The sequence below is a fragment of the Perna viridis genome, chromosome 4 (genome assembly GCF_037379345.1).
Source record: "Perna viridis isolate PV_CMFRI_1.1 ecotype Kerala chromosome 4, ASM3737934v1, whole genome shotgun sequence".
Taxonomy (NCBI): domain Eukaryota; kingdom Metazoa; phylum Mollusca; class Bivalvia; order Mytilida; family Mytilidae; genus Perna; species Perna viridis.
Genome location: NC_142448.1, coordinates 9,121,214 through 9,146,952, shown reverse-complemented (window position 1 = coordinate 9,146,952; position 25,739 = coordinate 9,121,214). Strand labels below are relative to the sequence as shown.

At 31.9% G+C, this 25,739-nt stretch overlaps 1 protein-coding gene across 1 annotated transcript in view; it reads right to left on the bottom strand.

Annotated features, from left to right (window-relative positions):
• Nucleotides 1–5,022: 5,022 nt before the first annotated feature.
• LOC148618752 (prosaposin-like) overlaps nucleotides 5,023–25,739 on the bottom strand; it is a 29,679-nt gene continuing 8,962 nt past the window's right edge. The window contains exons 2-21 of the mRNA XM_088577935.1: nucleotides 23,125–23,276; nucleotides 22,627–22,698; nucleotides 21,957–22,022; nucleotides 20,216–20,275; nucleotides 19,505–19,582; nucleotides 19,054–19,164; nucleotides 18,160–18,222; nucleotides 17,718–17,777; nucleotides 16,873–16,983; nucleotides 16,104–16,190; nucleotides 15,503–15,565; nucleotides 14,621–14,680; nucleotides 13,906–14,139; nucleotides 12,924–13,098; nucleotides 11,895–11,977; nucleotides 10,061–10,349; nucleotides 8,911–9,068; nucleotides 8,202–8,282; nucleotides 7,138–7,377; nucleotides 5,023–6,430 (exon numbers count right to left, since the gene is read on the bottom strand). Coding sequence (XP_088434061.1) covers nucleotides 6,389–6,430; nucleotides 7,138–7,377; nucleotides 8,202–8,282; nucleotides 8,911–9,068; nucleotides 10,061–10,349; nucleotides 11,895–11,977; nucleotides 12,924–13,098; nucleotides 13,906–14,139; nucleotides 14,621–14,680; nucleotides 15,503–15,565; nucleotides 16,104–16,190; nucleotides 16,873–16,983; nucleotides 17,718–17,777; nucleotides 18,160–18,222; nucleotides 19,054–19,164; nucleotides 19,505–19,582; nucleotides 20,216–20,275; nucleotides 21,957–22,022; nucleotides 22,627–22,698; nucleotides 23,125–23,276 — 2,285 coding nt within the window. The 3' untranslated portion in view covers nucleotides 5,023–6,388. The remainder of the gene's footprint in view (nucleotides 6,431–7,137; nucleotides 7,378–8,201; nucleotides 8,283–8,910; nucleotides 9,069–10,060; nucleotides 10,350–11,894; nucleotides 11,978–12,923; nucleotides 13,099–13,905; nucleotides 14,140–14,620; nucleotides 14,681–15,502; nucleotides 15,566–16,103; nucleotides 16,191–16,872; nucleotides 16,984–17,717; nucleotides 17,778–18,159; nucleotides 18,223–19,053; nucleotides 19,165–19,504; nucleotides 19,583–20,215; nucleotides 20,276–21,956; nucleotides 22,023–22,626; nucleotides 22,699–23,124; nucleotides 23,277–25,739) is intronic.

Genomic DNA, 25,739 nt, shown 5'->3' with positions numbered 1-25,739 from the left:
AGAAGTTTTATGGTCGTCATCATGAACTCGTGGATCATTATGGTGTATCCATCAGCACCATGAAAACTGATTTATTCAACGGGTCATGGTTTTCCTAAAGAATGTTATCCAGGGACAAAGACCAGACATAGAAAACAGACATACAAAACAAAAAAAAGCATAAAGTAACTAAAAATCATACATACAAAGAAACAAAAGCAAATGAGCAACTCGGACTCCACTAAAAACTGGGAGCATGGACCAGGTGCACCGGTAGGGTAAGCGTCCTCTGTTTTTTTCTAGAAACACTCGCCGAGTTGCTCATAAAAAAAAGTCAAGTCCGGGGTAGACAAGGAAATGGAGAGTTTTTGCTATTATCAGGCCATGAACAACATAACAGCCTCAACACACATGGAGTAGCATTAATGCAATTGAATTTAACTCAGTCGACTCCAATTGAATGGAAGGCTTAATGTCCTTGAATCATCAAAGCCATATTTAGAACAAACGAGTCAACTTTTAAAATATCATTCAGTATTATTCCCTGAAATTATCGGTTCATTCCACGAAAGACTACAGTCCCTAATTGAAAGAAATTCAGCAAGAGATGTTAACATTTTGATGAGTGACCCTTATGCACTTATACAGCTTACAAATAGATAATGGGAATGCATGGTCTTAGTGATATGTATGAAAATGGGGAAAGCTGGTTTCCCTAAATGCAACAAACAGTTATTGTAGAAACAATATTACCCCATAACAGAATCTATAAGGCAACCTGACTACATAACAGTAAACCAAATTGACCATGTTTTCATCAGCAAAGAGTTCCTTACTTAATGTAAGAGTAAGCACGGGAGCAGATGTGACTTCAGATCTATATTACCAACTTGTAGCAGCCATGTTCAAACTCAAACTTAATGTGAACATTGCGTCAACAACAAAGATTTACAAAGATCACTCTGTGGGAAAAGGAGATCTCAGTAACTACAGCGAAATTCCCCAGTTAAACTGATTGGATAGTGAAAACAAAAAAAAAACGAGCCAATCGCAAAATAGTATCCAGTAGACATTCTGGACACACGTTAAAGATCTAAGCCTTGCATACGGTTTAGCTCTCTTTTAACATATACAACAACAAATGCAGATTTGGATCTACAAAATAGCTGAAACATCATCCCATTCAGTTTGGAAGTTAATCTGAAGAAGACCAAAGTTCTCCGGATCAACACCCACAATATTCGATCAATTTAACTATAAAGAGAATCGACATATTTGTTCTTATGAAGCGTGATTGGTGAGAAAGAAGAAAATGATGAGGATATGAGAAATTAATCAAGAGAACCAATATTCGAGCAGAAATGAAAAGAATATAATACTCAATGAAAAGACCAGACAGGGAAAACACACGCACAAATAACCCAAATACACATACAAAGAAACAAAAGCAAATGAGCAACTCGGAGTCCGCCAATACTAGGAGCATGGACCCAGTGAAACGGTAGATTAAGCGTCCTGTTCTTTTCTAGGAACAAAATATAATTATGTTGTGAAATGGCTCAGTAAAGCGTAAATATGCATCATAAATAAGTGAACAATAGACACAATTAAAAATAGAGAAAGTGAGGACCAAATTTTTAGAACATTTGGAATAACAAGCATCTGAAAGGCACATGAAGATAAAAAAAATTTCAACGTCAAGGCAGTTTTTTTTTTCTTGTATGGGCAGATACGTGGAGGATTACATTTGCAAGCGTGAAAAGATACAGACTCTCATACACTTCTGTTAAAGACGTATCCTACAGGTCTTTTGGCAACTATTGGAAATCAAAAGCCTTATACCTGCAGACCAAGATTGGTCCCACATTAAAAAGTCGCCAACAAATATAACACGGCAGGCCTTATTACGGAATCCTTAAGGAGGAAGGAAGAGATCTGTAGAAGCTATTTAGAAACAGAATGAGCAGGAAAGAACAGCACATGGAGAGTTTAAAAAGCTTATGATGTAAGATTCCTATATCAATATGGCACATTGTGGTTGCTTTTCATACAGAGCTATACACTTATACTCACGTTATTTTATGAACGAAAACGAGGACGACGACGATAGCATGACAAAAAATAGCGCATTAATGGAATATTAAATGATACCACACCACGTTATGGTAAAAAAGGGAGATGGCAAAATGTTCAAAATGGCCTTAACTTAAAAACTACATTTTGGATTTTCCTGATAATTGAACGTAATCTGTATTTTATAGTACTTAACAACTGTGTAATTTTTTTTTAGTAATGCATTTATTCGTTATCAAGTTTTCATCTGGAAACCGTTGGGTCGGATGGATAAACATGCAACTTTTCAGAGGATTTTCCGCCACACGAAAATGCAATTTGATAAGAACTAGTTCTCCATATGTTTTCACGCTCTTTTGTTATCGTGTATGTTCAGATAGACATAAAAGAAATAAAGGCTAGTTGTTATTAGAACAATAAATGGGAAATGACACCTATCTGTTATATTCAGTGATTATATTTGCATTATATATGTTTGGTATTTTTGTATTCAATAACAACTGGATCGATGCCACTGTGGATGGACCAAAAGTCCCCGATGGAACTCACCAGCCCAGTAGTCAGACTTCTGACCCCTAATTATATCAAAATCAGATTTTATTTATCATATCTATCAGAATGTGCAGTATTACAAATATCATAATACTTAAAACACTGAGGTGTCATTGATTTGTAATGTACATGGTAGTTATGTATCTAAAATATATAAACGAACAACGTTCCAATGTCCCCAGCGGAAAAAAGTGCGAACACTTTAAATTCACTGAAATTTTCTAAGTCCAAGGGCCGTAACTTCTGTAAAAATCATTCAACATAACCAAAGTCGAACTTAATCTGTTACTTCTCATAGTAAGACTACATACAAAATCAATTAATAAAAGCGTTACAATAAAAAATTGCGGAAAACTTTAAATTCAAAGAAATTCTCTTTGTCCAAGGGTCGTAGCTTCTGTAAAAATCATTCAACCATAACTATAGTCGAACTTAATCTGTTACTTCTCATAGTAAGACTACATACAAAATCAATTGGTAAAAGCATTACAAAAAATGTGTTAAAATTGTAGATTCAATGAAATTTTCTAATTCCAAGAGCCATAACTTCCTTAAAAATCATTCAACTGTTACCAAAGTCGAACTTAATCTGAAACTTCTCATAGTAAGACTACATACAAAATATAAAATCAATTGGTAAAAGCATTACAAACAAGAGGCTACCAGGATCCTGAATCGCTCATCTGGTTGAATTTTGCCTGTCCTAATGATAAGGATCCTTTTCAGGTATTGAAAAATTTGGCTAAACCTATCGGTTTTGGAGTTGTATGCGAAAAACTACTGTTAACATGACTCAACAGTATAAAACCAAAATTTGACCAGAGATAGATATCATCATGCTGAACACTTTTACGTTATGTAAGAATTTAGCTGAACCGTACGGTTTTGGAGATATATGCGAAAATCTGCAGTCTGACCCCTATGTTCTATTTTAGTAACGGCGGCCATGTTTTTCGACGAATTAAAAATCTCCACATCAATTCTATGCAGGATACTCCAAGGAACATTCAAACCAAGTTTGGTATCAATTGGTCAAGTAGTGTCAGAGGAGAAGATTTTTTGAAAGAAATAACATTCAAAACAGCTAAAATCGTTGAAAAGGGGTAGTAACTTCAACATGGATTAACGGATTAAGACCAAAATTTGACCAGAGATAGTTCTCATCATGCTGAACACATTTATCCGTGTCAGAATTTAGCTAAACCTAACGGTTTTGGAGATATATGTGAAAAACTACTGTCTAACCCTTGTGTTCTATTTTTTTGGTACCGGCAGCCGTGTTTTCAGACGAATAAAAAAATCCCCAAACCAGTTCTATGCAGGATACCCTAAGGAACATTTATACCAAGTTTGGTTTTAATTAGTCAAGTAGTTTCAAAGGAGAAGAGTTTTGTATAATTGTTAATAACGACGATGGATGACCACGAAGACGGACGCCAAGTGATGGCAATAGCTCACATGGCCTTTGGCCTGGTAAGCTAAAAAAAAAGTGCAGAAAACTGTAAACTCACTGAAATTTTCTGTCCAAGGGCCATAACTTTAATTAAAATCATTCAACCGTAACTAAAGTAATCTGTAACTCTTCATTTTAAGGCCACATACGAAAAGCAAACTTATTTGTTGATTTCATTACTGAATAAGTGTGGAAAACACGGACGGACAGACAACACCTGGCATTTTCATGTCCCCTTGTGATGCGTTGCGGGGACATTAACCTGTTCTCATTGTTTGGTCACATGTACCTAGCTAGACATCTTCTGACTAACACCTATGCTAAATAGTAATTGAGTATTTTATTAACACTTTATTGACCTCAGTATTTATACTCTGCTTTTTATCACCTTTTCAGTAAATGTTGCTTCTACTGAGGTTATGTGGAAATAGCATTTTGTCACCGTTCAAACTTTCAACACTTTGCTTTGATATCCAAGTGTATGTATATTGATTGTAAATTAAAGATCATTCAAGATTTATAGCTGCATCATTTTGAAAGATTTGCAATCAATTATACCATACATTATCACCTCATTACTTTAATGTTCTGATTTCATATACTTTTTCTCCAGGTAAAAATGGCAACCAGGTTTGTTCACTACATCCTACAACTATATACTCCTGAACATGAGTGAGGGTGTATGAAAAGTTTTTACTTAAAAAGGCATTGACAAAAACCTACCAAAATGAAATTCTAATCTGAAATTGTAATACATTTGGTGGAAACTGTAGTTTCTTTTCTCTTCTGTATGTATATGTGGATCGTTGTTGCAAATTTACAATGGTATAAACCCATTTTATTAGAAAAATTTACTATTGTTTGTTCACATATCATAACAAACAATTTAAAAATGAAGAAAATAGACCAATAGAGTAGAATTCAAATTACAAATATGGTATAAGGCATGAAATAAAATCAAGGAATAAGAAAGGAATGTTTATTATCAAAATATGTCTCATACAAACAAAAACTAACACTTTCAGTATCTTTTTAGAAGGAAAAATATTTATTGTTTCATCAGGATGATAAATTATCATAGTAAGAAACCTTGAAAACCTAATATAATTCAATTAACTCAAATAAGTGTCTAAAAATCAGATATTTTACTGTATTTTAAGTTCATTTAATCAATTAAACCAACCTGATATATCAAATAGAAAAAAATTATATTCATTGGGAAGGTTTACAGGCTGATTATCACAGGAAAATACAAAAAATTAAAAAGGAATTAGAAATTGGGGTGATATTTTTTTTTGGGGGGGGTGGGATTAATGGAATCTCAAAAGGAAATATAATTTAAGGATAATCACAAAGTTCTTCATGTAAACCCTCGTAAAATGTAAAAAATAATCTAAGGAATAAATACACCTAAAGCTCTTGTTTAAAACATATATGAAATATTTGCACATGATACACCTTGAGGGTGTTTAAACTTAAATGCAGAAGCAAATAACAGCTACACAATTCCAGCAACAAGGAAATATAATCTCAAGGGGTTTTTGCATAATATATACAAATAAAGTGTTTTCTCATTTATCAATTAGTTAACTGGTCAAAGTAGGATTTCTGTACATTATACATCAAAGCAAGTTAATACTGCTTAATATACTTCTAAACATTACATATGAGAAAACACTACTTAACTTCACATTTAACAGCCACAGATATTTCCCTTTTAAATTTGTATAAAAAATGGATGGAGTCTAAAGTTTATTTTACATGGACCTGTGTTTTGTTTTACAAATTTTCACAATTGCTAACCACAGCAAAAAACAATCAAATATATCAGTTGTATAAAAAGAGCTTAACATACCCCTTACCTTGACCAAATCATCTCTACAAATGTTTCTTTAGAATTAATTTTAAATTTGTGTCATTTGGTAATTTTTTTTATGGATATCAAATAATAATTACCACTTTTCTGTATTATTTCTTAACAACAATGCATCAGCATGACAATTATATTTTAGTACATTTAACGGTATTTTTTGGTGTTAAAAGTTGCTCATTTATATATATATATGTATCTGTGCTATTTACATGGACATAAAAAAACTCTCATGGAAATTGTCATATAGGTACAATTTATCATCAAATTACACTTACAGAGAGTTTTCTTCAAAAAGCAAGTACTAAACAAAAAAGCAACAAGTATATAAAAAATTTTTAGACTTCACAAGGTTCTCTGTATCACAAATTCATGTAAGTTCAGTGTTGTAAGATCTGTAATATCAAATGGATTCAACAGGTGTAGTGATGCTTGGATATTGTCATGATGGCGTTCAGATCTTAGTTCCTAGACCACACCTTGCTCTTACAATGCTCAATCATCTGTAACATAGACAATTTCTATTAATACTACTTATGAAATGTTGAAAATGTTGAAATTTGAAAAAGGACAATTACTCTAGTGTAGAATAAATACTTGGTTACATCCATCCAACACTTCTCTGCTGAAGGCATACTTGTATCTGTTTTTACACTATTGAAAGATTTTAATCTACTTAGGATAAAAAAAGCTTCTGTTACTCCTTTTTTCTCAGAAGAAGTTGCTTGAATGAGATCAAAGTTCTACACTAGATATAACCCATACTGTTAATAGCCCCATGTCATATTTCAAATCAATTCAATGATTTTACTCAAATTTCAAGTTTATGAAAAGTTAGCATAATATGGTCACTATAATTCAGACAGACATCTGGTATAGATGTATATCATCATCATTTGTAAAACAGGGAACCTCAGGAGAATCCATTAGTTTCAGGGAAATCACCAAGTTAAGACATGTTACATTATTGACTATTCTTGTTACATTTGGCAAAAATAAGAGTAATATTGCCTAAAGTTATTTTAAAAGTCCTTATTCATAATATGAATATGATCCAAATACAGTGTTTGTGCTGTAGTTTCTGCTTTTTCAAATGAACACAGAAGTTTAATGTCTATGTATATGTAGAGAACAGAGTTCAAAAACACCAACAAAATATTTTCATATGACTTTAAATGATTAAATTGCAAAGGATAAAGAGTAGACTTACGCCACATTCCTTTGCTGTGTCATAGCTCTTGCACCAGTAAGACGGGCCAAAAGTACACTTCTTCTCTCCAACCAGTTTCATTGGATTCCTATTCTGTGCTGGGTTCCTTGGTTTGAAGTACAATACATTATTCTCTAATTTCTTCCTGTCTTCAAGAATGGTCTTCATCATCTCATTGGTATTAATCTTTTTTGTCTGAGATTTTTTGCTGCTTTTCTTATCTTGACATAAACCAATATCCTTAAAATGTAGGAATAAAAATTAAGTAAAATCATTATCATAAATTCTATTCTGTTTTTTATTCACATGTGATTTTCTGTGAAAAATTTATCATAAACAGCCTTTTTCGTTGCATTGCCTGAACTACTTGACATTAATTTGGGTATAACTGTGAATTTACCAAGTAATACCCTGTTATAAACAAATGTAACACATACTCTATTCTAGACAAGCAATAAATACATGTTAATACTATGTACTAGACATACTGAATATTACATGTCAAAATCCGTATTACATACTGTATCAAGTCAAGAATCCTATATCACCCCAAGAGCCCCTGGCCTACCAGGTGATATAGGTCATGGATTGATACGGCATCTGATACAGATTTTAACATGTAATGTTCATTATATCATATAATTTAACCAGACTTCAAGTATGGTCCGTGAAGGGGTGTGATATAGGGTATGTGATATGGGTCTAGGGTATGTGATATAGTGTAGACGATATAGGGTTTAAACAAATAGTTATAATGCATATACAAAGACGTTATATTTCTATCTAAATAAATTATACATAGAAATAATGTATTCATTGTTTGATAATTGTAACTGAAACTTTATCGTCATAATCCCAGGAAATTGTATCCCTATTCCTATATAAAGACTGTGTTTTATGATATAAGCCACCCTGTTAAAATTTAACCTGTTCTAACATGCAGAGCATGGAAAGAGAACCTTTAACTGCAGCACATAAATACCACTTAAATATATCAGCCCTCCAAAAGCCTGGGATGTGATGTTGCAGTAAGTCTATTTTTTTATATTTAATAATATACATACTGTGCAGATTTGCTTAGGATCAAGTTGCTGTACAATCTCTTTGATAATAGCATCTCCAAAGGCAATCACTATTCCTTCACACTATCATAAAATATGTATATTTTTTCAATTAAACAGTGAAATTTAAACTCATTGAACATTGGATATCCACATGGATGCTGACAAAGAATGTCAAAAATAATAAACATCAGTACATCAATAGATTCCAAACTTATCTTTAAAAAAATGATTCATATCCTACTGTTTTCCTTGTATACGTATCCATAAAAAATCTACTGATGCAAAAGTAATTGATAGTCATATGTATATTGTATAGCTACATGAAAAAGAATTGATCTTTAACAGTTTTTGAGTTTCTATTCATGGAATTGCTTTGTAAGGAGAATTTCTTATGCCCTATTTATCAATTTTAATATACTTACCTCTTGCGCTATTGATGTTGGGAGAACTTCAGATGCTATATTCGGCAGCTGTTTAATGACTTCAACTGTGCTATTGTTGTTGGGAGAACTTGACATGCTCTATTTATTATTAATATACAGACCTTTTGGACTTTGATGTTGGGAAAACTATACATTTATATACTGACCTCTTGTGCCATTGATATTGGGAGAACTTGACATGCTCTATCTATTGTTAATATACTGACCTCTTGTGCCATTGATGTTGGGAGAACTTGACATGCTCTATCTATTGTTAATATACTGACCTCTTGTGCCATTGATGTTGGAAGAACTTCACATGCTTTATTCAGCAGCTGTTTAATGACTTCAACTGTCTTGTTTTCCTTCAGAGCCTCATCAATGTAGTTAAGAATAGTCTTACAAACCAAACATTCTTCATCTGTCTTTTTGATTAAAGGTTTGGCTACAATGAAGATAGAATATTTTTATGCTTATTACAACTGTTACATGCATTGCTATTATCTGCATCATGAGGTCCAGTTAACTGACCAGATAGAACCTAGTCCAATTCATTGAATTTTCTTGGGGTTTAGAATGTCAATACAATCTGACATTAATTATTATGGCGGCATAATATTGACTTCAATTACTATGGTGCCACAATACTGACATTAATGACTATGGTGCCACAATACTGACTTAATTGGAAATGACTATATAAGTGTAAGTTTTGTAATTTGTACTCAAGAATACTAAAGAACATGGACAGTTGTTAACTTTATACCTACAAATTGTTATTAAGTCGCCCAAGCGTTTTTGCTTCATTTCTTCTTATTATTTTTTTTTTTTTAAACTTCTTCTTCAGAACATGAAGATGTCCTGGTGACTTCTACATGACTGCTATCGAAACCCAACTTTGCTAAAAATCAAGCATGATATGGGGTCTGCATACAACATCCGAAATTTTAAAATACCTGCCAATTAAAAATGGCCACTAAATCAAAACCCGAAAAAAATGAACAAAAACTTCTATGAAATTAGTGCAACTATTCAGTTGTATGAAAATAAGTCAAATAGCTGTTCTTGACTTGTTGACATCACAGGCATAAACATTTGTTAAGAAAGCTGCCAAAATCGGCAAAATTTCAACATTGTTGGACTTCAATGAAAATTGGTATCTAGGGTTAACATGACCTTCTTAATAAAATAGTTTCAGGTTTTGTCAGAAAGCCACCATTTCTTTTTCAAAATGGCCACCAAAATTGGCAAAATTTCAACATTGTTCGATTTTGATGAAAATTAATATCTTGAGTAAATATTACATTCTAAATTCAATGGCACCTTCATAATTAGGCTGAATTCAACAACTTGCTGATTTAGGCAACTTTTGTATTTTGCTTGCAAACACAATATTACTTCTTTTTGCTAATTTCATCAGACAAAACTAAACTATACCATTCAGAACTGGTTCTCCTCTCAGCAAAATTTCTGATAAGGATACAGGTAGAGACTGTTTCTGGACAACTGGTTCCCCTCTCAGTAAGAGACCAGGAAATGGTTTAGGTACAGCAGTAAGAGTAGATTTACAGAGTCCAAGAGCCTTGCAAACTTGAGCTGGTTTCACTTTATTTATCAACAGGTTGATGATCAGAGAGGAGTACTGGTTAACAAACTGGGTACACTCTGTATTAATAGTATCAGGTAACAGACTGCATACCTTGTCAAAAGCTGATTTTACAGCAGCCTAAAAAAAGAAGCTTAATATCTCCAGTTACAGTCTATTTACTAATGTAATTGATTACACTATACATATGTCATTAATATGCATTCAATTTGCATTAGATGAATATGCCTTTATGACAGAGCTAGTAAGTTGTATTTGTATTTAAAAACAAATTAAAATTTGCTAAGCATTCACATAAGAATGATTTTAAACTTGCACTCATAAGATACTCTGCACTTGATTCAATATTTTCATTTGGATAATGCATTATTCACTAAACTGTAAAATGTGCACTCCACCAAGAATTTCAAATGTTCATTATAAACTAGATGCTCTAGAGAGCCTGAATCATTCAGTTGGTCATTATAGCATTCTAAAGCTGAACTTTTGACCTTACTATATTATTGTCACAAGAATCATTTAATCAACAGAGAGCATCTTACTTATCTACCTGGTTTCATATTATAAAAAAAATTATTACAAAATAAATCTCTCATAGTCATTTTTTTACTTTTCAAGGGCAATAACTCCAACATTGGTCAACAGATCTTTGTGATTACTTCTGCATAGATTGGTCTCACCATGCTGATCAATTTTACCGTAGAATTTACCTCAACCCATTTGTTTACCAGTCATTTTGAAAAATCTTCAATTTGACCCCATATGGTATATTTTTAATAACATTGGCCATAGTTTTTGCCAGATCAAAAATCCCAACATACATATTTTTAAGGGTACCATTAGGTAAATTAATGCCAACTTTGGTTACAATTCATCCAGTAGTTCATGAAGAGAAGATTTTCAACACTGGGAAAAAAAATTATAGGGAAAAAAACCATTTCAGGACCCATAATTCATTCATCAATCCATGGATGTTTCTGAAAAATTTCAGCATAGGTCCATCTCATCATGCTGAACAATTTTACCCTCTACCAGATTTTAGCCAAACACAACTCTGATTGAGTTATTTCCAAAATTCTGCAATTAAACAGTTGCCATGTTTTTCGCACGATCAAAAATCCCCATGCATAGACTGTTAAAGATGTTCTACAAAACGTTTATTACTAAATTTTGTTTCAATCCGACCAGTTGTTTCAGAGAAGAATATTTTCAGAATTGAACATACATAAATTCTGGAAAAAAATCCATTTCAGGACACATAACTCATTCATTCGTCTACGGATCTTCCTGAAAATTTTGGCATAGGTCCATCCCATCATGCTTAACAATTAATTCTACTATCTACCAAGTTTTAGCTAAATGCCACTCTTACTGAGTTATTTCCAAAATTCTGCAATGAGATCCCTATGGTCAATTTTTAGTAATGGCAGCCATGTTTTTACCAGATCAATCCCCACACAAAGGTGGTAAAAATACCCTAAGGAATATTCAGACAAAGTTTGGTTACATTCCATTAATTAATTTCAGAGGAGAAGATGACGACGATGGATGACAGACACATTGTAATGGCAATAGCCCACAAGACCTTTGGCAAGGTGAGCTAAAAATTTATTTTATGTCACATCAATGAACAAAGTTACTGTACCATATGACTAAAATACTCACTTCAGTTTGATTAGTGGCCAATATCTTTTCAATCTCTGACATGACAAACTCACAGACAACACATTCAATTGATGCCTTCAGTTCTGTAACAGAGGTATACAGAGGTCATGTAAAACCAATGATGTTGTGCTGGCAAAAAGCATATGTTTGTTCAAGTTCACGGTTGACATACAAGTAAACCATATTAATAATAATTGGACCCCTGTTGGATGAAAGGAAATGTGTATCTTGTGTATGTCCATACTTAAGAAAGAGAAAATGCCTGCTAAACATTAAAAAAAAATCATTTAATTTCTTTGGTAAAAACTATCCTTAGTTATATATACTGTAGTAAATTCAACTGCCATCTTGTGGAATATGATATAGAACAATAATCACTAATATTTAGAATACGGATGAGTGCTAATTTCCATGATGGTCTTTGTCCATTACCTAATAAAACAGCTTTAGTTTCAGTTTGAAGGTCATCAAAGGAATATTAAGCAGAAAAATTCTTACTATTAGGGATAGATTTGTGTTAATTATTGTTCATAATTTACAAGTTAATATATCATTTTAAAATCAAGTGCTGGATAATACATGAATAACTTTTGATCTGAATGTTGTAATATTATTAGGATTGATTATTTCACATTGCATTCTTGGTAACTTTTAATTCTGAAATTATCGTTTTTGGTTTTTTCTTTCCATGCATTATCATTTTAAAACTGTGATATTAAAATAAATTACACTTTATTTTTGTTTAACATTTCATAATGCTTGTTTAAATGATTGCAACTGTAACCCAGTCGAGTTTTTATGTAAATATTGAAGGAATGATTGTTATAATTTTTCAGTCTATGAAGAAATAACTCAATCATGTGGTGCACATAAAATAACCTGCACAGCACGAGACAACTGCAACGAAAATCCAACTGATGCAAGGTGTTTTCAATATACCACCCAGTCATTGAGTGGGGGTATTATAATTAAAATCACTCTACAGTTATTTTTAGTTTGTACCCTCTTATGAAAGTTTGTCATACATACTTTTAGTAAGAGGTGTACAAAGTCCTAACGTGTCACAGACTGTTGTTGGATTCATTTCCTGAACTAATAAGGCTATGACAGCAGGGGCATACTGGTTAACAAAGTCTGTACACTGATCCTTCAGCTGAGCTGGGAGTCTATTACATACATCCTTCAAAGCCTTTTCTATCTCATCCTGTAATAAAAATGTTCTTTACTCAAGTATATGATTAGGTTACTGATCTCATGTCATAGATTCAGAATTATTTCTCATCTCATGTCATTGAATCTAGATGGTTACTTAATACATGTCAGCAATTCTTAATTATTTCTTATCTAATGCCAATGATTTTAAACTATTCTTGGACCCTCTTTAGACTGGTATGTGAATATTTCCCATTCCTATGCCCTCTCTTATCTGGTACTTGTGTATTCCCCTAATCCAGGACCTTGTCTAGACTGGTAAGTATTCCCCTATTTCTGGACACTCAATAGACTGGTACGTGAGTATTCACCTACAGACTGGTAAGTGAGTATTCCCCTATTTCTGGACCCTCTACAGACTGGTAAGGGAGTATTTCCCCATTTCTGGACCCTTTATAGACTGGTGAGTGAGTATTCCCCTATTCCTGGACCCTCTACAAATGGTAAGTGAGTATTCTCCTATTTCTGGACCCTCTATAGACTAGCAAGTGAGTATTCCCCCATTTTTTGTATAATCGGACTTTACATTCTAAATTCATACATGGTTTTTTTTAACTTTCTTAATCAAGTTATCAGATATTCCTTATAATTTAATTCAAGTATCAAAATTCAACTAGTAAACATTAAAAAAGAAATTGGTCTATGAGATGATGGACACAATTTTTTCCAATCAGAATCTGTGTTACCTGTGAAATTAATTTTTTTGTAAAATAACCTAATAAACAGTGAGATTATTCTCAACAAATGGACAACTGTTGGAATTATTTCCTAGAATCATATTTAAATAGAATATACAGACCTGGGTAGCATTCTTAGACAGCATAGAGTCCAGCTCATTCATGACAACTTTACATACAGAGCACAATACTCCAGAGGTTTTCACTGGCTTCTTGATATGCAATGAGGGTAACAGTGACAAAGCCTTGATGGGTTGTGTCTTTGTCAGATGGACTACTGAGATTCCTGGTACAGAGGTCTTTGGTACAGACACTGATCTACAGAATCCTACAAAACTGCACACAGTCTCAGGGTCCTAAAAGATGAGTAATGTCAGGCTTGATAACATATATCTGTATAAGTGTTAGGAATATGTACAGATAAGGTGATCTTTATGCTAACAATATTTCTAAGTAGTACATTTAGTTATAGGACAAGTCATTGAACAATTTAACAAGTGTGTAGTACAAATGAGAACATATTGGCATTTCCATCGTATACCCAGTAATCAAGTTGAAAAATTTATTTTAGTGTTACTTTCATTCTATTTTTACATACTACAAATTATTGTTAATTCTGTTCTGTGAACATGCTCAAGGGTCTCAACACCCTTGGTATAAAAAACAAAGAACATTTCTCAGTGCTAAAAATTTAATTCAAGGGTACTATTTTTCTTATCTGTTCATGGTGAAAAAAGTTAAAATTAGAACATGAAAAATATGTTTACTTTATGTACATTAAAACTGTTTAGCAACATACAAAGATAATTAAATAAGAAAGAAATTTTTCAAACTTACTAATTCATTGGCTAGCAACTGGAAAAGGACTGGAGCATTCTCATCTACAAATTTGTCACACTGAAAAAAAACATGCTAAATAATGTTTGAGAATGAAAGCTCTTTTGGAAAGATGAAACTTAAAGATATCCATAAACATTTGTTTCATGAAGTATTCAGACAATTTGTAAGACATAATTACTCCAAAAATCAACCACTTTACCATAATCATAACAAGAAAACAAGTGTCAAAATGGCATGTTTAATTCAATTGTCAGAATTTCATTCATGAAGATACACTATACTCCTCACTGAAACACTGTGTTACAATGCTATTTCACAATCTAAAACCACCCATGGTAATGTTTGCTGCTGATGAGAGGTTACTCCTTAAGACACATGTACAGGATATCGAAATTTAAAATATATAAAACTAGTATTTTTTGTATTTAAGAACCACTGGGTCAATACCACTGCTGGTGGACCTGAGGACCCAAGGGTATTCACCAACCCAGTAGTCAGATTTCTTTGACTCCAAATTATATCATATTTTGTCTACCCTATCTATGAAATATTGCAATATTTCAAATTTACAATTATGTAAAACACTGAAGCTTCATTCCTTGCATTGTATAAGGCAGAACAGTGACGGATTTGACTTCCTCTTGCAATAGTTTTGGTTTTGAGTACTTCTTGTATGCAACTAATATTTTTATTACGATCTTTTTAGTGGAGTCCAAGTTGCTCTTTTGCTTGTGTTACTTTGTACGTATTATTTTAGTTACTTTACTGCCCTAATCTTAGATACAGGGGACCAGTCACTTCCATATACCAGTATGGCTATGCAATGAAAGTTATGACACATAAAAAATAAAAACACACTACCAACCAAACAAAACATACCTCAGATTCCAGGCTTCCAAGAAGTGTACACAGTTGTGTCTTTACAAAGTCTTCAATTTTGCCCTACAATAAACATTAATTCACACATTTACTATCAACCAATATCATTACAATCTAGATTAACTATTTTTTTAATAGGCCAATGTAAGTCCTAAACTACTACAATTAAAGCACATTTTATATACTTGAGTTTTAATTGTAGCTCATTAACAGTAAAAACAAAATAAAAACAGACTATTTATCCCCCCAAAAAAAACACCTCCCACATTAAGTTTTATGATTATAAACAATGTAAAAAACACCCTGATCATAGTTTGGGGGCAATAAATGGTATGTAGGAATTCTTCATTCCCTTACCCATTTTTATAGAATACTGATTGATTTTTAAACATACTAAAATGAGTCACTGATTATTTAGAAATGATCTAGACATTCTTAAATTTTTGCCAATTGAAATTTAAATTGTACTGGTTTAAAGGTACATTATGCAGGTCTTCAAAACAAGAGGATTTTTAAACATTGTAATTACAACAAGGTCTTAAATGCCAACACTATTCATAACAAATGACTGCAATACTTTCTGAAGTACTATACTACTGACCTGAATGGTAGGATCTCTGTCTAGGTTCTGGAGATCTGTCATAACATTTTTACAAACAGCACACTCTTCCTGACCACCAAAAGATTTCTGTAATAGAAGTGATTTAAGTACTTTAATATATAAGCCAGGTAACTATAGAATCTCCTATATCTAATTTTTTATCCATTTTCACATCTCCTGACCTGTGTGAGAAAATAGTTTATGTCTCTAGAGAGAAGTTAGTTCTCAGTTGCTGATTGGCCAAAATAGAAAGGGGCGATTAGTTGTTGTGTGATTGTATCACATTATCTCATCGGTCTACAGCTATGTTGTGTTCTAACGTAGTTCTCTTTTAACAACTGTTGACGTCATAAACAGACAATAGATAGAATTTCCATCCTGACACAGATGACGAATGACGCCTGAGTTTTTGTTTTGAAAAATGAAAAGAAACTGAATCTACCACTTTAGCTCATTAATTATGAAATTTGTCTCAGTGTGAGAAACTTCCATAATCAACTTGCTATTGTTGTATATTCTATAAGTTTTTAATAATACAAGATTATAAACATGTTTTTTGGTTTTTTTTTTTTTTTTTTTTTGGCATAGTTTTAGATTTGATGCCTGTTGTATTTGACCGAGGAAAAGCGAAGAATCATAAGCAATGAAAGAAAAAAAACTGTGAGTAACCGTGGGTGGACCAAAAGATGGATGGATGGACAAAATTATTACCATAAACCTCTACAAAGAAGGGATACATAATAAAAATCATATTAACAGAATTTTGTACCTTATTAAATTTCATGAAGATATTTTTGTTGTCAAGTCTCATTTTGAGGGCTGAATACAGATCTCTCTTGGTGTCACAGAAACCAATAATTCTACAAGTAGTGGCTGGATCCTGGATAATATTAAAAAACATTAAACTTATCAAAAATTAATTTTTCATTCCAGAAAATAAATCAAATATTGTTTTGTTTGTTTTTGATTATTTTTTGTTTAATTTGAAGACAATAAAACTTCACTTAGTCATGGAAGAACCAAGTATTTATGTAATATATTTGATATTAGATCAATCTTATAGATGCACTTTGCCCAAACAAAAGTCAGGACAGAAAATATCACAGTGTGTCCAACAGAACAAGATGTTTTCTTTTTTGTCAAGACATTAAAAACTGTCAATATTCTGTTTATTGGGGATGTTGCAGCCATTTTGACAAATCACTGTCATTTGAAATTGCTGATGTTATGTTTTTTTTTAGTATCATGGGAGTAGACTGATACAGAAAATATTACACAGTAAGAATAATAGATGACTTTCACATTCACCATTTACAGTTTACAATTTTATAATTGACAAAGAAGGAATATTGGATAAGAGAGTTACAAGAATGGTTATAACATCTCTGACCATACAATTATCTGAAATACTTCTATGATATATGTATCATTTATAAATTCTTTGAGATAATTTACTTTTTCAGAAACAAAGTTTCTGTTTCCTTGGCTCCCATTGCAATATCACAGATCTTACGGCAATTGACCCCAGCTGACCTCAATAAAAATGAAGAACTTTTCTTGAGCTGTAGTGAATGTGAAAGCCCTCAATGGAAAAACAATGATAAAGTTACTGACCACTAACTGCCCAAGGTACTGTAATATCATAGGAAGAAACTGCTTTACCACATCATTACACTGTAGAAATAAAAACTACATTGTTACTTGGTACATAAGTTTCAAGACATGGAGTATATTGGGATGCTGAACCATGTAAAATTGCAATGTGTTTCTTAAACACAAACAAAATAGCACACTAACAAAGTGAATATGATGATTTTTTTCCAACATGTTACTAGAATGAAGTACTGCTATAAACTGATTTCTGTGTCAATTAAAATTTACTCTAGTAATAATAGGTGCATAGTTATTTATAAAAATTGTTCTTCAGAAATTCGTTTCAAGTATCAAATATTGAAACCAAACATGAAGAAATTCATTAAAAGAAATGTTAATATTGATACATAAATTGACAAACAAATGTTGAAATATATTGTATGATCTATATGGAGTTCCTTACCATGTCCTTAGCAGGTCCAAGCTGAGAACATACAGCTTGTGTCAGCATATCTTCTAGTTGTTCCTAAAATACAAACATAATATATGCAACAAGATAAGTTATTAAGTGATAGCATCATCATCTCTGCCAAATATGTAGACTATAACCATGGTATGTACTCACCATGTTGGTATTACCTGGCTATAACATGTACTCAACATGTTGGTATACCTGACTATAACAATGACATGCACTCACCATGTTGGTATACCTGACTATGACCATGATATGTACTCACCATGTTGGTATACCTGACTATAACAATGACATGTACTCACCATGTTGGTATTCCTGACTATAACTATTGCATATACTAACCATGTTGGTATACCTGACCAATATGGGTGAGGCACAGCCTTGTACTAAGTGTAGCACTTGTACATTTTTCTAAAATTGGTTAAGTCATTGAAAAAAGAGGGGAGATAGGATAGGTAAATGGTTGTCCATTCAAACAAAATAACTAAGTTTACCAGATGTATCCAGATACAGTAAATAATTTTTTTTTCTTTGTTCATGAATGGCACATTTCAATTTTTAAGAAATTTAAACTTTCACCTTCAATTCACTTTCCTGACCAATTTCTGCCAACCTATCTGTTACCTATTCCGGATGTCTGAACATATATTGTAAGCCTCACATGTGATGCTCAGTATAAGTATATGTACTCACAACGTTGGTATACAAGCTGACATTTTTTTATCCCAATGGAGTTGTTGTCTCTTTGACATACTCACCATTTCCATTTTTGTTATACTTACTTTAACAATGATATGTACTCACCATGTTGGTATTACCAGACTTTAACATGTACTCACCATGTTGGTATATCTGACTATAGTTATGAGCTCTACTTACCAGTGTTTCATTGCTGACAATCATATTTTGTATATCCTTGAAGAAGTTCTCACAATCAGTACACACTGTGCTTGATTGTATGGCTGGCATCTTAGTTTGTGCTGAAGCATCCTAGCAATTAAAATATGAACAAATGAAACCTTAACTGCAAAAAAATGATTGTGTATCAGTATGTACACACTAATATTTAAACAAAAATAGGAAGCATAGAAGCAAACATTAAAACAAAACATGCATATTTTGAAATAAAGGGATTTAAAAAAAAGTATAATCACAAAATAGTAAGAATATACATGTATGGCTGGAAGAAGTTCTCAATTATTAGTTTACATATCTCAGCAAAAATGGGAATATGACAAGTAGGATTGTTGTAGATTGTTATATATTCTTGATGAAAGACAACCATATCATGATGTGAAACAATGTAAAGAAAATCAATAACATATAGTACCTGCACTGGTTTGTGTTGAACTGTATCTACATAGCCTGGAGTACACATCTTTATAGTACTACAAATCTGCTCTGGATTCTGTCAATAGAAGATGATTTGTATACATGTAACATCACTATTTGTATGAGTTTATACTTAACACCACACAACTAATTTCAGACACTGTAATTGTTCTAATTTTCATGGGTACTTAATTTGACGATTATTGGTCTATGAACATATTTGCATGTACTCATTTTTGTGAAAATCTTAGTTTTTGTGTAAAGAATAATGGTAGAAATTCTCTTTCACAAGTACTTATTTTCAGGGATAGTGTATAACTGTGAAATTCATGTAAATACGGAAAATTACAGTACATGTACATCTACAAAAGTGTACATGTAAACAAAGCTATTTTAAAAATATACCGCTGGTACCTGCCTAGACAGACTTAAAACTACCTCAATAAAGAAACATCTTTTTTTATTAACACCAATGAGTTGATACTACAGACTTCAAACAGACTAAAAACTTAACAACAATCACCTATATGTCAGACTGGTCTCGACATAAATCTACTGCACTGGTAAAGTACGAAAAGTACAAAAAACAATACTACACATTAAGACCAGTGGGAAGTAAAAATTTCAGGTCCAAATGAGATTTTACTGGTTTTTATCATCAAACCAGCAAACTTCATGAAGCCCATTAAATTTCAGCAATTAATCTTACCATGTCACTTCTGATCAGATCAAGTAATAACGGAAGTTCTGTGGTAGCAAACTTGGTGCACTGTAAAAAAAATAACGTCTTCAATATTTAACCATGCCCATTAAGTATAAGTATTTTGCATTAAGTATAAATATTTTGTTTATGTAAGATGTCCTAGCATTTATATATTTTGGAGCAATACTAAGAACACAGGAGGTCCCAATGAAGACATCAGAAGAAGAATTGGCCTCACAAGAATAACCATTACAAATTAAATCCTATCTGGAATAATAGTCAAATCTCAAAAAAGAACTTAATCATGTTAATTCCATTGATTCGATTCCAACACCCTATCTGTTCTTCTCAATGGAAACTAAACTTGAAAAATGATAAAAAATTGGTGGACACTTTCCTGCATAAGAGCTTGAGAAGAATGTTAAAAATGTACAGGCCACAAAAGGTTACAAATGAGGAGGTGAGCAGAAGAGCAGAAAAAAGAAAAACGACACAATCAAGCACAGAAGGTGGAAATGGTTAGGTTATATATTAAGGATGGACAAAGCCAGGCATGCCAAGAAAGCCATCACATGGACACCAGATGGTAAAAGAGAGGCCAGCCTAAGCACAGAATTCTTTAGAACAACTGAAAACTAAAGACAAGATCTTAAGTTTCAGTCATGGAGTGATGTTAATGGCTTGATTCTCCTCAAAGAGAGATAAAAATTAGTCAAGTAAGTTATTTTGTATATTGTTATTTTTGTTTATCATCCTGAAATAGATTGTGTATTAATTATCTTTAACTGTCTGACCTTAAGTAATGATGGTCCATAATACAAAATTAATTGAAATGTATTATAGATCCTCTGTTTTACCCAGTCAACATGCCTTTTTTTGTTTATATTTTGTCATCATTCAGACAAGTTTTACACTAACAACTTTTTTATCACATTGACTGCATGTGTTTATTCCTTAATGCCCATAGAAACTTAGTATCTCTGCATTGTCATCATTCAAGCTATATAGGGTACATACTTTTAAATAAACTTTCATATCTATATTGATACATATAGCAAGAGATTATGTATGATTCTACCATTTTTTCTTTGGTGTTTCTACCAGATATTTTTATATCTTTCATACTGAATGTTTCACAAAAATATCAGGCTAAACAATTTGATATAAGCATGTAAGAATCCCACTGTTTTAATTGTCCAATGAAAATTTCTCAAAATTGTGAAATTTTAGAATAAGAATTAAGAAATAAGAAATAAATGACATTCAATTCATCTGTAATTTGTGGACTTCACATAGCCATCATTCTATGGGAATCAACACTATGCAGGAATGGCATATAACGGCACTACAATTGACTTCTATGTATTAAAATGTAAAAATATGAATTGCTGATAAAGAGAATAATAGTTACTTTTATTTTGGATATTGAATATACATGTATCATGTAAGTATCTTTGACTCACCTTTAAGGTTCAATTCAGGTATAGTCAGTAACCAAAATGAAAGTAATTATTATTCTGTATGTAACAATGTTAATAACAATGTATAAATCAAAAATATGCATTGTGCGAGAAACAACATTTCTACAAACAAGACAGTTTAATTTTCAAGTCATAAAGCGCAAGTCTCTGAAAAATAGATAATCGTCACAACTCAGAATAATGGAGTATAGTCTGTATAAAGAATGTTACGAACATTTCATATCACATATAATTTGTTTATGGTACATTAACTTAAATTTACAAACCATTTGTTTCATTGCTTCATCTGTCAACAGATCACAAATTTCCTTTACATACTCCTTGATCTTTTCCTGCAATAATCATTATTTAATCTTAGAAATGGTCAAATTATAAGACTCCCATGGCAATATTTTGTCTGTTGTTCTCCTAATGAATATGAAAAAAACAAAAGGTTGCCTGTTATAGCTAAGTTTTCACTCAGCTTTAGCAATTCCAAGAACATTCTATCTAAATTTAATTAAATTTTGGATAGTACCACTCATATAAAATTAAAATGCTCTGTTGGATAAAGAAATATATGACTGCAAAAATTGAATCTCAAACATTTGGGTAAGTATGTACAGTACATTCAAGCTTGAAATGTCTGTGAATACTGATTGGAATATAACATTTTGACACAGCAAACGTTTCTGACACGGAATGAACTTACAGATGTAAAATTGGTCATTCAATATAATAATCAGACAACTCAAAAACAGGGACCGATTCCATATAATAATCAGACTATTCAAAAACAGGGAGCGATTCCATATAATAATCAGACTATTCAAAAACAGGGATCAATTCTATTCAATTTCAACCTTTCTTTTGTGGTTGCAGAAATCTATGCAAACTGTGATGATTTTGTTTAGGAAAAATTAAACAACCAATTTTAATATGTTCTCAACGCCATACCTCGGTTCCATTCTGTTTTAACATCATCTTGACCTCAGTGATGGCTGTCTTACACAGTGTACACTCCATTGTCTAGAACATAGAAAATGTGATAAAAACAATTTGGACGAATCCTACTGGTGTTGGAAAATGGATATCTACTATGTATGAGTAATGTCAAACTTTCAACGAAACATAGTACATGTACACACACAACAAACAAATAGTCTTCCTACTATCAACCAACAGAAAAAAGAATTCATCTTTTGGTACTATTTCATGAAGCATTTTTTGTGATTTTCAAATAACTACATATTATTTCAAGTATATTTAAGTTCCAGTAGTACATCCAAGTCAACAATTTGTGGTATTGGTAGGAGAAACAATTTTAAAGCTAAGCATGAGACAATACATGCTTTCTTTACTTATTCATTCTCACTATGATGTCATTTCCATTAAAATATCCCTTTACAGTATACAACATTTCTCTGTCCACATTATCATCAAATTATCACTTACATCCTTTGATGTAATAACAGTCTTGGTCCATACTGTATCTACACAATGCTTTACTGCTCCACACCTTTTGGCATTCAGTGCATTGCTGCACCAGTAGGAGGGTCCATATGTACATTCTTCTTTACCAAGAAGAGCCCCTGGGTCTCCAACCACTGAAATGAAAAAAAAAATCACAGTATGACCCAAATTTATATCAACAATTTTGGTACAAAGGATATTTTGATAATCATATTAATGTTCTGCCAGATTGGTCATTTTCTAGGACTTCACCTTACCAAATTCTTTTATTTTTATTTTTGTTTCAAAATATTTTTGATAACACATCTTCATTGCAAATTATGCCAAATAACATTAAGTGCTGACATAATTATAAGACATTTAAACACAGTTGGAAAGAATATTCTAAAATCAGATATGAAGTTTATGTAATCGTTAATCAGCTGTAATTGATTATATTTTTTTTTCAAGTATATAACTACATGTAATTTAATTTAATCAATTACTTTTCAAAACACCCTGTAATTCTAAATTACTTTATGATTACGTTATGATTACATTGGAGATATTAAAGTCTCAAATGGTATCTATGGATAATGCATTAAGCCAACATAAAAAAAAGACTAAAATGATTGTTAATCATTCAATGCTTCTTAGTGTAAATTTTTTACTTGTTTGTTCTTCTTTTTTTGTGAAGATATTACAAAATGTGAATTCAATACCAACACGTAAAAAAAATCTTATTATTCTAATGAAAAAAAATATTTGTAAGAGCTATCAAAAGCTTCTATACAATTGTTTTAATGAATTTGATAAAAAGTACAAAAGTAAATACCAAGGGTATATTAAATTTTATCCTCTCATTGCAAGTGCCCATGGCTGAAAACTGATTGACTGCCAAAATGCAAAGTGAGTTCATTTCATGATTTTAAGCTTAATTGGTGTACAGTGAATGTTTAATGTTATTGTAGAAAGAATATCAAACATGTCCGATCCAGCTGTTTTGGAGAATTTTATTTTACCTTAAGATACTTACTATATTTTAAAAAAATTAGATTACCTGTTAAATTCAAAAATACAAATAACATAAACAAAATGTCCTAAACCTTTCAATTAATGCATAGTTATTTATAAATTCAATGTAATCAGGTGTAATCATGATTACTTGCCAATGTAATCATTAATTTAATCAATTACTTTCAGAAATGCTGTAATCATTAATTTCATTTAATCACACATTTGAAAAAGTAATTATAATATATCAATTACATTGAAAGTAATCGGACTCATATCTGTCTGAAATACAACAATAATAAATGACAGATAGAGTCACAGTAATAAGCATCCCTTATTTTAACATAACTTGATTTAGTTTTCAATAATTCTGTTAAATAAACCACAGTTGTGTAAGGCAACAGAACCATATTCAGATGAAAAATATAAGACTTGAATGATAACTTGACAACATTTGATTTTCAGCTGGAATTCAGATACACGAAATTTGTTGAAATATCTGAATTTTTATTTTAAAAAAGAAAACAAGAGGCTCCCAGGAGCCTGAAACGCTCACCTGGTTAAATTTTTGCTTTTCAAGGACAATAACTCTAGCAAAAAATTTTCCAACAATTTTGACTCCATGAAGACTTTGGTAGGACTTATCATGAGGATCATTTCATCAATCAAAAGTTTCATTCTATCTAATGTAATTTTCAAGATATTGACCGAAAACTGCAAAAAAACGTAATTTTTAGCCTTTCAAGGGCAATAACTCTTATATGGAGTGTGTGACAACTTTGATCACTGGAGACTTTTGTAGGCCTCATAATAAGAATCATTTCAGCAATTGAAAGTTTCATTCTATCTATCATAGTTTTCAAGATACAGGCTGAAAACTGTAAAAAACAAGAGGCTCCAAGGAGCCTGAATTGCTTTCCTGGTTAAAATTTGTCTTTCAAGGGTAATAAATTTAACAAGGAGATGTCCAACAATTTTGACTCAAGAAGACTTTGGTAGGACTTATCATAAGGATCATTTCAGCAAACGAAAGTTTTTTTCTATCTATTATAGGTTTCAAGATATTGCCTGAAACTGTAAAAATAATTTTTCATCTTTGAAGGGCAATAACTCTTACAAGGAGTCGCCTGACAACTTTGATCTCTGAAGACTTTTAAAGGCCTTACAATAAGGATCAATTGAAAGAGTTGGGCTAAACCTATCGGTTTTGAGATATATGCGAAAAACTACTGCCTGACCCCTCTTTTCTATTTCTAGTAATGGCGGCCATGTTTTTCAACAAATCAAAAATCCCCACATCAGTTCTATGCAGGATATCTCAAGAAACATTTATACCAAGTTTGGCTCTAATCAGTCGAGTAGATTCAGAGGAGAAGAGTTTTGTATAATTTTTAACAATTTGACCACAGATAGATCTCATCATACTGAATACTTCTACCTTGTCAAAATTTGACTAAACCTAACGTTTTTGAAATATATGCAAAAATCTGCTGTCTGACCCCTATGTTCTATTTTCAGTAACGGCGGTCATGTTTTTTAACCAATCAAAAATCCCAATTGTCATTATGTTAAGGATACCCTACAAAATAAAAATACCAACTTTC